Source organism: Ursus maritimus, unplaced genomic scaffold (genome assembly GCF_017311325.1).
Source record: "Ursus maritimus isolate PB19 unplaced genomic scaffold, ASM1731132v1 scaffold_19, whole genome shotgun sequence".
NCBI lineage: Eukaryota > Metazoa > Chordata > Mammalia > Carnivora > Ursidae > Ursus > Ursus maritimus.
In genome coordinates this window covers 28,403,484-28,416,288 of record NW_024424341.1, presented here as the reverse complement: position 1 = coordinate 28,416,288, position 12,805 = coordinate 28,403,484, and the positions used below count along the sequence as shown (strand labels likewise).

Here is a 12,805-nt window from a genome sequence, read left to right as displayed (position 1 = left end):
TTTTTTAAGTAATCTCTACAGCCAACATGGGGCTCAAACTTAGAACTCCAACATCAGGAGTCGCATGCTCTACCAACTGAGCCAGACAGGTGCCCCTAGACTGGAAGTATTTTTAAAAACACTATCCCGGGGGTGTATGGGTGGCTCAGTTGGCACAGTGTCCAACTTCTGATTTTGGTTTGAATCGTGATCTCAGGGTCATGGGATCGAGCCCCATGTTGGGCTCCGTGCTCAGTGGGGAGTCTGCTTGGGATTCTGTCCCTTTCCCTCTGCCCTGTCCCTTGCTTGTTTGCACTCTCTCACTTGCTCGCTCTCTGTCTCTCTAAAATAAATAAGTAAATCTTAAAAATAAAAAATACTATCCCGGGGCTAATTCAAGTTGAAACAAGATTTAATACTTATTTTCAGTATTCAAATTGACAAATTCCAAATAAAAGAATTTGGAATACATTGATTAATTACTGATAATACAGCAAATTCTAAATTTTCTCTTGTGCTTTTTAAAAAGCTTAATTTTAGGTTGTCTTAATGTTGAAAACCTCCTCACATGCCCAGTTAAATCATTCCTAATTGTAGTAGGTGTTTCTTTCTACGATCTTCAGCATATGGTTTTTCCCAGCTGTCAGGTCCTTTTGCTTCAGCCTGATTTCCTGTTTACCCACTTAGAAGTTCCATTCAAATGCTTCAAAACTGTGTCCCCCTAAACTTAGGTGTATATAGGATTAGACGTAGAATTCCTAGATGGTTGTATATTTTTCTATTCATTGATAGCTGGCAGTTGAAAGAATATGAAAGGATTTCATATTAAATTAAGGGGAATATGAAAGGATTGTTTATAATGTTTCTGTGTCTCATCCACATCTTTAATAAAAGGTTTATCAAATAAAACCTTCCCTGCAAACTGGGAAAATATTCATTTCTTTGGATTGTTCCCCCAGTTGGGTCTGATCTGTTCCTTTTTCCTTAATGCATCTATTCCACACGGCACCGCCAGCCCTTGATAGCCTGTTGATGCTAATTTCTCTGTTTCCCTTGATCAGTAACTAGGCCAGTATTCGTGTTCATTTAAAGCCCATGGTTTCCCTGTTTGTCTCTCTAGCTCTCCTAATTCTGTTTCAGGAGAAAACACAATGAACTTTTCCCACTTCGTTTCCCAGAGAAGCTGAAGTGTGACTCGAGGCTATCCTGAATCTAGGATTTGACAAATCCTGTTTGTGGATGACTTGGATAATAGTAGATACTTAGTAAAAATAAATACATTGTTAGAGCTTAGGAAGAGAACAGAGTAACAAATAAATTAAAAAGGATAAGTTTGGGAGGGATTTTTTTCCCCCTTCAGGAATGATGCAAATTGAAGTGTTTATTCCATTCAGACAAACGTCGCATATCTCGACCACCTGACATGGAAATCACCTATCTCCATTCTTTACTGTTCACTCTCTCTGCATCTTCACTGTCTGTGGATCTCTATATTAATGGCTTTATTGAAATTTGACTGACATACAATAAATTGTGCATACTGAAAATATAGTTGGGTGGATTTTGGTACATGTAAACACCCCTGAAACCATCCCCACAATCAAGGTAATGAACATATCTATTGACCCAGAGTTTTCTCATCCCCTTTATAATCTATCTCCCATTTGCCCCTCCTTCCTCTCCCCATCCCCAGGTGGCCACTGATCTGCTTTCTATCAGTATCCATCAGTTTGCGGTTTCTCGAATTTTACATAATCATACGGTTTTAACTTTTTTGTCTGGCTTCTTTGAGCATCGAGTTGTGGGGATTCATCCATATTATTGTATCAGTAGTTTTTCTTTGTATTCCTGGGGAGTAGTTTGTTCTGTGCACATGTACATATAGTGGTTTAACCATTCACCTGTTGGACATTTGGAGTGGAATATACTTTGTAAAATAATTATAACCCTGGGGAATTTTTATTTTCTTTGTCTGACCAGCTGTTTTCCAGGGGTTTATATGCCAGGAAAACCGAACAAAGGAACTACTTGAAAAGGTAGTTTGCTTTGCCTTAAATGGACTTTCAGTGATTTCACGCTCTCTTGTCTTTGGCAGGCTTTGGTGTTAAGATGTTGAGTACTGCCAACATGAAAAGCAGTCAGTACGTTCCCATGCATGGCAAACAGATCCGCGGACTGGCTTTCAGCAGTCGGTCCAAAGGCTTACTGCTCTCGGCTTCCCTAGACAGCACTGTTAAACTGACCAGGTGAGTGCTTCGGGGAGGAAGTGGGGGCCTGCGCCATTTGGTGTTGAACAGCATGGAAATTAGTGTCTGTGTTAGGATGGCCTTAGAGTGCTTGTTGTTTTTTTGTTGTTTTGTTTTGTTTTGTTTTTTGTCTGAGGCATTGTCTTCTAAGGTCCAGGTACATTGAATTTAAAATGTGTTGCTTTTTACATTTTGATACAACAGGCTACACAACAGTATGTGCAATGTCCTGTTTCTTTAAAAATTATTTGTGTTACAAAATACATCGTAAGCCAGGTAGAGGAGAGGAACACCCTACAGATGGTCGAATGACAATGTGGAGGGAGCCTTGGTACTGGGTACCGTGGGGTTACCATACCAGCTTGGACCTGCTTCTTCCTGGTCTGTTACCGGGACCATCCTGCTGAACAGAAATGCTCTCTGAGGAGCTCCCTGCCCTGGAGTGCCCCAACTTCTCTCGTCAGTAACCTTCAGTTACTGCATTTTATCCTTCATGTGCCCTGCAACTGCTCTGAACCGGATCTGAATGCACTCAGTGCCTTCATCTTAGAAAGTAGTTCTGATCGGATGTCTGATAATTGGTTTCCTGTTCCATTGTTAAATCTGAGGGACATCATGATACCACTATCAGGCCTCATAAGCCTTTTGATTTTTCAAGAATGCTTCGGTTTAATTAGCCCCAAAAGTCAACATAGCATTATGTTTATACGTAGGTATAAAAGGATTTTTTTTCCTCGTTGTGTTAAAAAATAGGTGGAAAGAGGGCAGGTTAAGGACCAAAGTGTTATTAATGACTGCCTGTGGGTGGTTGGATTGTTAGTTTTTGTTTTTCTCATAGGTATGTTCTAATTTTTCAGCAGTGAATATTGATTCCCTGTATAATAGACGATTATGGAGAATTGGGGTAGAGTGGGGAATGTACTGTTTAAATACCACTTTAACTTACTCTTTTTTTTTCCTTACATTTCAAGAGGAAGGCCTGTGTCCTCCAAAACAAATATTTTGGAATTGAAAGGGGTTACCTGGGCAGTCCCTAGAGGAAACTGGGAATCCCAAATAGTTTGGGTGTGTGGGTGTATTCTTAAAAGATTATCACTGAAATGATAATTTTTGTATCTTTGTTATATATTTGATTTTCTTAATGCATAGTTGTAAAAGTCTTCTGTCTCCACAGCCTGGAGACAAATACAGTGGTCCAGACTTACAATGCTGGACGTCCTGTCTGGAGCTGCTGCTGGTGTCTTGATGAAAGTAATCACATCTATGCTGGACTGGTCAACGGTTCGATCCTGGTGTATGACCTTCGAAACACGAGCTGTCATATCCAGGAATTAGTACCCCAGAAAGCCAGGTAGGGAGCCACTTACTTTTTGCCTATAGGCAGCTGCTTTCTCTTGGACCGTCATATGAATCCTCTCGTTTGAGAGCATTTCACGTTTAGACAGAATTCCTCATGAGGGCAGTTCTCCGCGTGCAGTGATGTGTTCTCACTTTGGACTCAGTAAGATCTTTTCTCTGTGTCTGTGAGATTTCTGCATGGTAGAAAGCCCTGGTGCCAAGTATAGCCAGGCTCATAGTCACTCATCACCCAACGTGGCAAAATGAAGTCAGATCTGTGTTGAAAACCCGGCTCCACTGCATAGGAGCTGTGTGACCTTGGTCACGGTTCTTGGCCTGTTACAGAGACTTGCTTTAATAGCCACGTGTCTAGCGCATAGGAAGAGAGCAGTGAAGGGTAGGCCTATAAAAATGATTCAAAATTTCCCTAATCTCTAGCTAAACCAAGTTGGTCTAAAGATGCCATGTTTATAATGCAGTTCCAGAGTTGGGAGGTTTATAGCGTCAGCCCAGATTCTGAGGGTGGGTGGCCACCAGGACCATGGTGACTCAGAATTTGTTGAGTACCTTTTGGGTGTAATACTGTCCTGAAGGCATAAAGTTCTCAAAAGATGAAGTGGAATCTGACGTAGGTCAAAATGAGAAGTATCTTAAAAGATAATTGACATTTCCACTGTGAATATATATTAAAAAGGGAGCATGGGGACCTAAACATAAAGATAGCACTATAGTAATGATACAATAAAGGTTACTAAACCTCGGCTCCACACTTTGGGGTCTTCTCATTCAGGTGGGTAGACTCATACTTCAGTTATGTGGCCTCTGGGCCTGAAGATGACAGATGTGAGCTCCTGGCCAACATGGGGACTGCCGTTGATGTTGACGGACCCGGGCCGAGCAGGCAGTAAGACAGCAACGAGCCAGGAAAGAGTATTTGTATGGAGCGTTCATCTCTGCTTCAGTTTGCTTCCCTGTGACAGGACGATGAAGGAAAGCAGGCAAAGTGGCCACGTTGGCAAGTCCAGCAGCAACAAAGTTCGTTGGAACAGAGTTGGCAGGCTGACACTTCTGACAGGATTCTTGGCATACAGTTCTGGTCATACGGTTGCAGAGAGAGATTTAGAAAATTTCTAAAGGAACCATCTTGTTTCTGAATTAAAATGTAGTTGCTTCATGGGCGTCCGGCTGGCTCAGCGGAAGAGCATGTGACTCTTGATCTCAGGGTCATGAGTTGGAACTCCACATTGTGTGTAGAGGTTACTTAAAAAAAAAAAAAAAAAAGCAGTTGCTTCAGGCAATATTTGAAGGGCCTGTCAGTTACCTCTTGGAAGCTTTCTTAGATGTGTAAGCTGCATTTCCTTTCTGACTTTCTTGTGTATGTGGCTAACCCCATTACTAGAAAGTTTACACCGGTCACTCTTCCTTGTATTTGTGATCTTGTATTATTAAATTTCCTTGTCCTTTTTTTTTTTTTAACTGTTTTTTACACATGTGATATCTCCTCTGAAATTGAGTGCAGAGATGATAGGTATATATTCTTTTGTTTCTGCAGAGTGGGTTGGTAGTTTGTATCAAATGTCACAGGATAGTGACCCACAGAAGGTCTTCAGCCTCTTCTGTAGAGGTGGGACTGTGCTCGGGCTCCTGGCAGTGGGGTCTGGAGCAGTACAAGTATTGAAATGTGAAACATGGTTTCCTTTCTTCCCCTTCAGATGCCCGCTGGTATCCCTGTCATACATACCGAGAGCTGCCTCAGCTGCATTTCCATATGGTGGGGTGTTGGCCGGAACCTTGGAGAACGCTTCCTTCTGGGAGCTCAAAATGGGCTTTTCCCATTGGCCTCATGTGCTGCCCATGGAGCCAGGGGGCTGCGTAGACTTTCAGACAGAGAGCAGCACCCGGCACTGTCTTGTGACCTATAGGCCTGGTGAGTGTTGGGACGTCCTTGTGGGACCTCCTGTGGTTTGTCCGGGAGCGGATTGGTTCAGGGGAGGAAAGGAGAGCGTGCCCTACCCCTCAGGTGGCACTGGGAAGGCCCTCACAGACTAGTGGCTCTTGCTACTGCATGGAGGCTGGTGGCCCTACATTCCTCCCTGGCGCCTGCCTCTGCTTCTCACTTGTCGGAGGATTCTGCCAGGTACTCCGTGCAGTGAGTCAGCCACTTGAGGAGCCCCTGTGATTTAGAACAGTAATAGAATGAGGAGGCCTCATGTATTGAGACCAGTGAGTCACCCCCAGTGCAGTTTCGTGTCTTCTGCTTGCCCTTAAGGAAGATGAAAACCTGAGCCGGGGTCTGGCAGGATACAGTGATTTTACTAAAAAGGATAACTTATGCTCAGAATTGTTTCCCTCATAGGCAAAAATCTATTGTAGCTAACTTGCTTTCTCTTAGCCTGGGGTTCTGAATTTCGTGTGTGCTGTGTCACTTGTTACTGTGGTTGCTCTGTATCTATTGTTAATGGTTTAATAAACTGTGGCCCTTCCACTCAGGGAGTTTGTAAGCACCTGAGGTTCAGGTACTTCATTAATTTCTTTGGATCATCCCCATGGAGCAACACTGATGTCTGTGTCCCGTAGATAAAAATCACAACACTTTACGAAGTGTGCTGATGGAGATGTCCTACAAGCTGAACGATGCAGGAGAGCCAGTCTGTTCCTGCCGTCCTGTACAAACATTCCTTGGCGGACCCACCTGCAAACTACTCACCAAAAGTGCCATTTTCCAAAACCCAGAGAATGATGGCAGCATCCTGGTGTGTACTGGGGATGAAGCATCAAATTCTGCCCTGGTGAGCCTGTTATTTTTTATACTGAAGTGTATAAGCCAAAGTTGTCCGTAAGTGCACGTATCTGTGTACATGTGGGGGGGGGGTTGTTTACTTTTACACAAGTCACAGTTTACATACTGCTCTGTAATTGGTCCTTCTCCCGTTAACTTCCTAGCTTGGATAGCTTTCCATTTAAATATCTGTAGATTCACCTCAGTCTTTTTTATGTGAGCTGTAGTGTCCTGTGGGGCATCTTGTGAATCTTTAAAAAAAAAAGAAAAGGAACTGCTGAAACCCCTATAAAATAATTGATTCAGGGGTACCTGCGTGGCTCAACTGGTTAACTGTTTGCCTTCCGCTCAGGTCATGATCGCAGGGTCCTAGGATCGGGAGCCTGCTTCTCCCTCTGCCACTCCCCCTGCTTGTGTGCTCTCTCCCTGTCAAATGAATAAGTAAAATCTTTTACAATAAAGAGATAGATAAATTGATTCAGGTACCAATTCCATCATTTCAGGGTGAAACCGACAAATGAATGGTTGATGGGGAATTGTACAGGGCGGGGGGGGGTCAGTCTGTCACGACGACCTGGACACATTGATCAACCTTAACGTGACTGTAAGTGGTTAACAAGAAATAATGTGCCTCTTAATGTAAGACCCTATGAAGCGCATGGCACTGTCTACGAGATGCCCTTGAGCCCAAACCTAATCAGGCTTTAGAGTGCTGCCGACCAGTATCGCTGCGCTAGCCCGTAAGCACTTGAGACGCGAGTAGTGTGAATTAACTTAATTTTTAAATATTTTTTTAATTTTAACCTTATGTCGCTAGTGGTCACCTTATTGGGTAGCACCACTGTAGAGTAAAGGTAAAATGACATGAAGTAAGAAAAAAAACAAAGAATCAGTAAAGCAGATATGGTAAAAAGCTTACTGATCTGGGTGATGGGTAGTTCAGTGTATTACCCTACTTTTTATTATGAAAAAAATTTTTTCATAATAAAAATTTTTCATAATAAAAAGTTTGTGAAAAGGATAAGAAAGCACTAGTTAGAAGATTTCATGAGGGGCGCCTGGGTGGCGCAGTCGTTAAGCGTCTGCGTTTGGCTCAGGGCGTGATCCGGCGTTCTGGGATCAAGCCCCACATCAGGCTCTTCCACTATGAGCCTGCTTCTTCCTCTCCCACTCCCCCTGCTTGTGTTCCCTCTCTCGCTGGCTGTCTCTTTCAAATAAATAAAATAAAATCTTTAAAAAAAAAAAAAGATGATAATTTCATGAGGGCAGAGACAGGGACTTTTTGTCTTGTTGACTCTTCCGTCCCTCGGTGGAAGGGCTTGATTGAAGGGCTGAGTGCTAGCTTGGTTTTCAGATCCACTCACAGATAGACTAACTGCCTATCACAGTGGCAGAGGCCACGCCTAAACTATGTCGCGTATCCTGGCTTTGTGAGGGTTAGGAACAGTCAGTTTTCCTCCCCAGCAGTGCCCTCTCTGCAGCTCTCTCAAAGTTGTCTGATGGTATTAAGGAGGGCACTTGTGATGAGCACGGGGTGATGTATGGAATGGTTCAATCACTTTATTGTACACCAGAAATTAATATCACACCGTATGTTAACTAACTGGAATTTAAATAAAAACTTAACAAAAGGGCGCCTGGTGGCTCAGTCAGTTAAGCGTCTGCCTTCGGCTCAGGTCATGATCCCAGGGTGCTGGGATCGAGCCCCACGTGGGACTCCCTGATCAGAGGAGAGCCTGCTTCTCCCTTCCCTCTTTATTCTCCCTCCCTCCCTCTCTCTCAAATAAATAAATAAATGAAATCTTTAAAAAAAAAAACCCACAAAGCTATCTGATGACCAAGCAAGCGAGTCCCCCCGCTGAACTGAATGACTCCTGACCCTTCTCTCTGTCTTCTGTAGCTGTGGGACGCTGGCAGTGGCTCGTTGCTGCAGGAACTGCAGGCCGATCAGCCTGTCTTGGACATCTGCCCATTTGAGGCGAACCACAGCAGCTACTTGGCTACCTTAACAGAGAAGATGGTCCACATCTATAGGTGGGAGTGACTGTGTCTGGAACTTGGCAGGCATGCTGCTGGTTTACATTAAATGTTTGCCAGCAGCTAGCAGCCCTGAGCAAGATCCCTGCTTATTGTCTGTGGCCTAGAACTTCTGGAATCATGATTCCTCTGGGTTGATGTGACTCAAAGACTCCAGTCATTGAAACACTACAGATTGTGTATTTGCAGTGTCCATCGAAAGAGTAAGTGACTGGTTCTCCCATCTTATTCATGTCTTGGGGTAAAATCCTTCATGAATCTGTTGAGAATCTCTGTTTCTGATGAGACATTCTGCTGGACCTGAGAGAATATCCTCCAAGCAGTCATTTAGGATATGAGTGTACACCAGGCATTTTCTGAAGGATGTGACACCCACCTAAGTGGTCTTGTCACTGGAGCTATGTGACTTGCGGATGAACGCTTGCATCCCGGAAAGGACTAACCATCTTCGTGTTGCTTGGATGCAGCGTGGATGCAGGCGAATCTTCATTTGAACACAAGAGGGCGCTATACAACCTGGTGAGGATTTGATCTACTTCTGACCCTGTGTGTTGACAATGCTTTAGTGACTTGGTCTCATCTGCACAGAAGTGTGTGGTAGAGCACATCTGGTCTGCTTTGTGGCAGCGACAGATTCATTCCAGGTGTGCAGTGCTGGGATGTTGGCAAGCCCAGCGATGGAGGCGGCTGATGAGCCTTCCCTAATGCTGAGTGCATTAAGTTCATCACATTGTGGGAGCCGAGGAAAGAGACCGGTTGTTTGAGCAGTGGGGAAGCCTCGTTTTTTTCTAGCTAGCTTGAGATCTCAGACTTGGTTTTATATAAGCCAGTGCTCTGAAAACCACTCCTTTTCCCTGACACTAGGAAAAGATGAGTGATACGTGAAAGCTCGTACTTGAGTCTCTCCCAGTAAAAGAGATCAAGAGCAAGGGGCTAACCAGGAGAGGCTTACAAAAGAGAAGCTGTCAGGCCACTGCTGAGAACGGGAGAGGGCCTGTCTCTTCCACTTGGAAAGAGTTCCCATCTGAATAAAGCCAAGCTCTCAGAGTGGGGGCTGTTCTTGAGCGTGTTTGGGGTTCCCAGGCAAAACCTTCCTCACGGGAAACTGAGGTTTGGCTTCAACTTCCTCTGATCTGCCTCCCTTCCTAACCTTTTTAAAAGTTGTTAGAAAAATAGTTAATCTCAGGAAGATAAGAGTGGTTGGAGACCTGCGTGGATTGCAGGGGGAAGCCCACCAGCTTTCGTTCCGACCGTGGACTGTCCAACATTGCGGGCTGCACTTCTCTCCAGGAGAGGGTTCAGCTGGTGTCTCTTTGCTTTGCCCAAGGCCGCTCTGCTAAACCGCAGTCCACGGCAGGACGTGCTACAGGTGTGGGTGGCCAGTGCCCTGTTCTTAGAAGCAGGATGGCCAGCAGTGTGACTTGCTTAAATAATTGTTCTGGAAATGTTATTATTTTTATTGTAGCACAGTTCTGGCCTGACAAGTCCTGAGCTGTTTCCAGCATTTCTCACCAGCAAGGCTTATCGCAGCAGATTTCCCCAGAGTTCCAAGTTCTAGTTGTGCCTTTTTTTAAAGAGGGCCTCCTTCTATTTTAGTACATCTTTCAAAAAGCCAGCTTCCCGAGCCTGGGAGAGAGCCCTGTTTTCTCAGAGGAGATACTCCTTTCACTGTGTCGATGATTCAGAATGACTGCCTGGGCCTAGAGCATCAGTGGCAGGAAGGGATTTGAATTGAAAGCGGAACTCATCTGGTTTCAGCAGATTGTCAGAGAGGATGCGGTCGGGCCGGTCCTGGCTGCCTTTGTCTTTGGCAGGGACAAACCTGGAGTGGGGTTAGGATTTGACTAGGCCTGGAAGTACACTCAGCTCATGCTGATTGATTCCCCCCACACACACACACCAAGCATAGGAACCAGGGAACTAATTACCACGGAGGCTGGATCAGTCTCAGGTCTTGCCAGTTCTTGCATTCCTCCTGTAAATATGAATGCTTCAGAAACCAATTTATGTAACTTCAACTGATTTCTCCAAAGGAAAAGACTTTGCCCCCAGCCACCCTACCCCTGCCCCCCATAGCCCGCAGGAGATCCCCTCTGTAGACCCAGGCTCCAGTCTCTCGTGCAGCACCAGGCTCTGCCCCAACATGTCCCCTCACCCCTGTCTCTAAGGTAGTTCTCCCATTTGAGGGTTTGGAGTTAAGCAGACTCCAGAAACCTTATTGATGTATATATCCTTGTACCTGCTTTGACAAACAGGGCAGTCGGATCTCTGTTCATGTTCTGTGTTTTAATGTTTGTGTTACTGTTAACATGAAAATAAAGCATTTGCCATGTGTACTAGCTCCTGGTGTCTTTTGTCTCTCGGACTGCCAGAGGCAAGAGCATGTCTGCCTCTTGGGAAAGTGGTACGATCTCAGCCTGGTAGATTTCGTCATTTCATGCAGTACTGGGTCCAGATTACACAGGATAGGTCTCTGGACTGAAGTAAACATCTTACTTAAATTGGTGAGGTGCTTTAACTGGCAGTTCTTTTCTACTGTTGCTTAATGGGAAACTGTATGTTTGTTTCTTAAGAACTTAACCTACAGTGGTTATTTGTCCGTTTGCTCTCAAATCCAAGGGGCTTAATCTTGGAAACTACATTTCCCAGACTCCCTTTGCCCATTGGCTTCCTTGGTATTTTCTTTGAAGCCAGAAAACCATAATGTGGGGGAGGGGGGAGTGGAAGAGAGGACTTACCCTTTTATTTCTTTTAGTCTTTGGCAGCACTGGGGCAGGGACAGCAGCTCTGGGCAAGCCTGGACTCCGGGTTCCTGCTCTGCACAGTTCTGGCCTCTTGCCTCAGTGTCTTTGTTCTGTTTAGTTCAGGAATTTCTGTTGCCATAAATCATGCTTCTGGGATTAGGTTGGAAAGGCTGAAAATGTTTTCCGGCTGAACAACAAATGGAGTATACTAGACTCGAGGAGGACCGGACCCATATGTGGAGGCTTGCTCTTGTCACGGAGCCTCGTGCTCCAACAGTAAATGACAGAGGTCCTGGGGTGGAAGGAACCCCTGCATTACTAAGAACCCCAACGCCATTTTTTTCTTTTCTACAGTACTCGTTTCCCATCTCCGATCGGCTGTCAGGTGAAATTCTGGAAACAGACATTTGTGTGTCTTTGTCTTTTAACGAGTCAACTTTGGTACGTTGGTAACAATTGCTTCTCTTTATCCCTTTAGGGTTTATAAAGTCCCTTCCTAATCTATTGATTAATTTTTAAACAATGTTATGGAATAAGTATTGTTATTCTAATTTACAGGGAAAGAAGCAGTTAAAAATCCTATTAAAGGAGAGTGGCATTAGATAGCATTTAATTAAATTTTACATGTCCTCATGTTTACATCCTATACTTGGCGTTACCGATCATGAAGCAGGAGTTGGGAAAGCGGTGACAGCTCACTTCCACTCTTGACATCTCCAGCTCCACAGCAGCCTCGGCTGGTTCCCCACATCTCAGTTCTCCTACATTGAAAATGAAAATAAAGGGCCTCCTAGGTGGCTCAGTCAGTAAAGCATCTGTCTTCGACTCAGGTCATGATCCCAGGGTCCTGGGATGGAGCCCCAAGTCCGGCTCCCTGCTCAGCGGGAAACCTGCTTCTCCCCTGCTCATGCTCACTCTGTCTCTCAAATAAAATTTTTTTAAAAGGTAAATAAAATAAAATGAAAATAAAGCTGACAGTCCCGAATATTATCATAGTTTTCCACTCTTGTGGATGCCGAAGCTGCGAACACCACTGCCCGGTACAAGGGTCCGTGACCCATGGCTAGAACCGCTCAGTTCAGCGCTCATAGGTCAGCTGAAGAGGGAAAGAGAGTGGTGGAGCTGCTCTGTCTGCTCTCGAAAGCAGGTGCAGGGCCGGCTGAATAAGGAAGCTGCTGTTGAGATGGGATGTGAGGAGGGATGCCATGAACCCTCACTCGCCCCTAAAAAGTTAACAATAGCTTTAGCCAAATACAGCCACACTAGGAAGGGCTCACCTAGAAGCTGGACATGGGCCGAAACTAACAATATCTGAGTTTGGTTAAAACGAAATGTTACCCATTGAGAGGAAAACGGGAAGTGCAGAACTTAACATGATTGGGTAAAAAGACCTGGAGGTTCTGTTATATAAGCTAAGTTGTGTGTGAGCTGCCAACGGTTGGACGGACTGTGGGTTAATAAAAGTGGGGGCTTGGCAGACCACCTGTTCCTGGAAGGAAGGAGGGAATATCTGCCTCTGGATAAATACCTTGCCATCTGATTAAAATACCACCACCAGGGGAAGAAATATAAAATAAAATGCCACCACTAGGTTAAAGCAGTGCTTCGAGAAAGGTCCTGGTAAATGCCTAGGCTTGAGCTATGGTAGGGGTGTTGCATGTTGGTGTGGCTCAATTGTTTCT

General features: G+C 44.7%; 1 protein-coding gene across 2 annotated transcripts in view; it reads left to right on the top strand.

Annotated features, from left to right (window-relative positions):
* RFWD3 (ring finger and WD repeat domain 3) overlaps nucleotides 1-10,713 on the top strand; it is a 42,740-nt gene extending 32,027 nt beyond the window's left edge. For both annotated transcript variants that reach the window (XM_040633581.1, XM_040633582.1), the window contains 5 exons: nucleotides 2,075-2,225; nucleotides 3,400-3,576; nucleotides 5,276-5,490; nucleotides 6,141-6,352; nucleotides 8,243-10,713. In XM_040633581.1, coding sequence (XP_040489515.1) covers nucleotides 2,075-2,225; nucleotides 3,400-3,576; nucleotides 5,276-5,490; nucleotides 6,141-6,352; nucleotides 8,243-8,386 — 899 coding nt within the window. In that variant the 3' untranslated portion in view covers nucleotides 8,387-10,713. The remainder of the gene's footprint in view (nucleotides 1-2,074; nucleotides 2,226-3,399; nucleotides 3,577-5,275; nucleotides 5,491-6,140; nucleotides 6,353-8,242) is intronic.
* The last annotated feature ends 2,092 nt before the right edge of the window (nucleotides 10,714-12,805 follow it).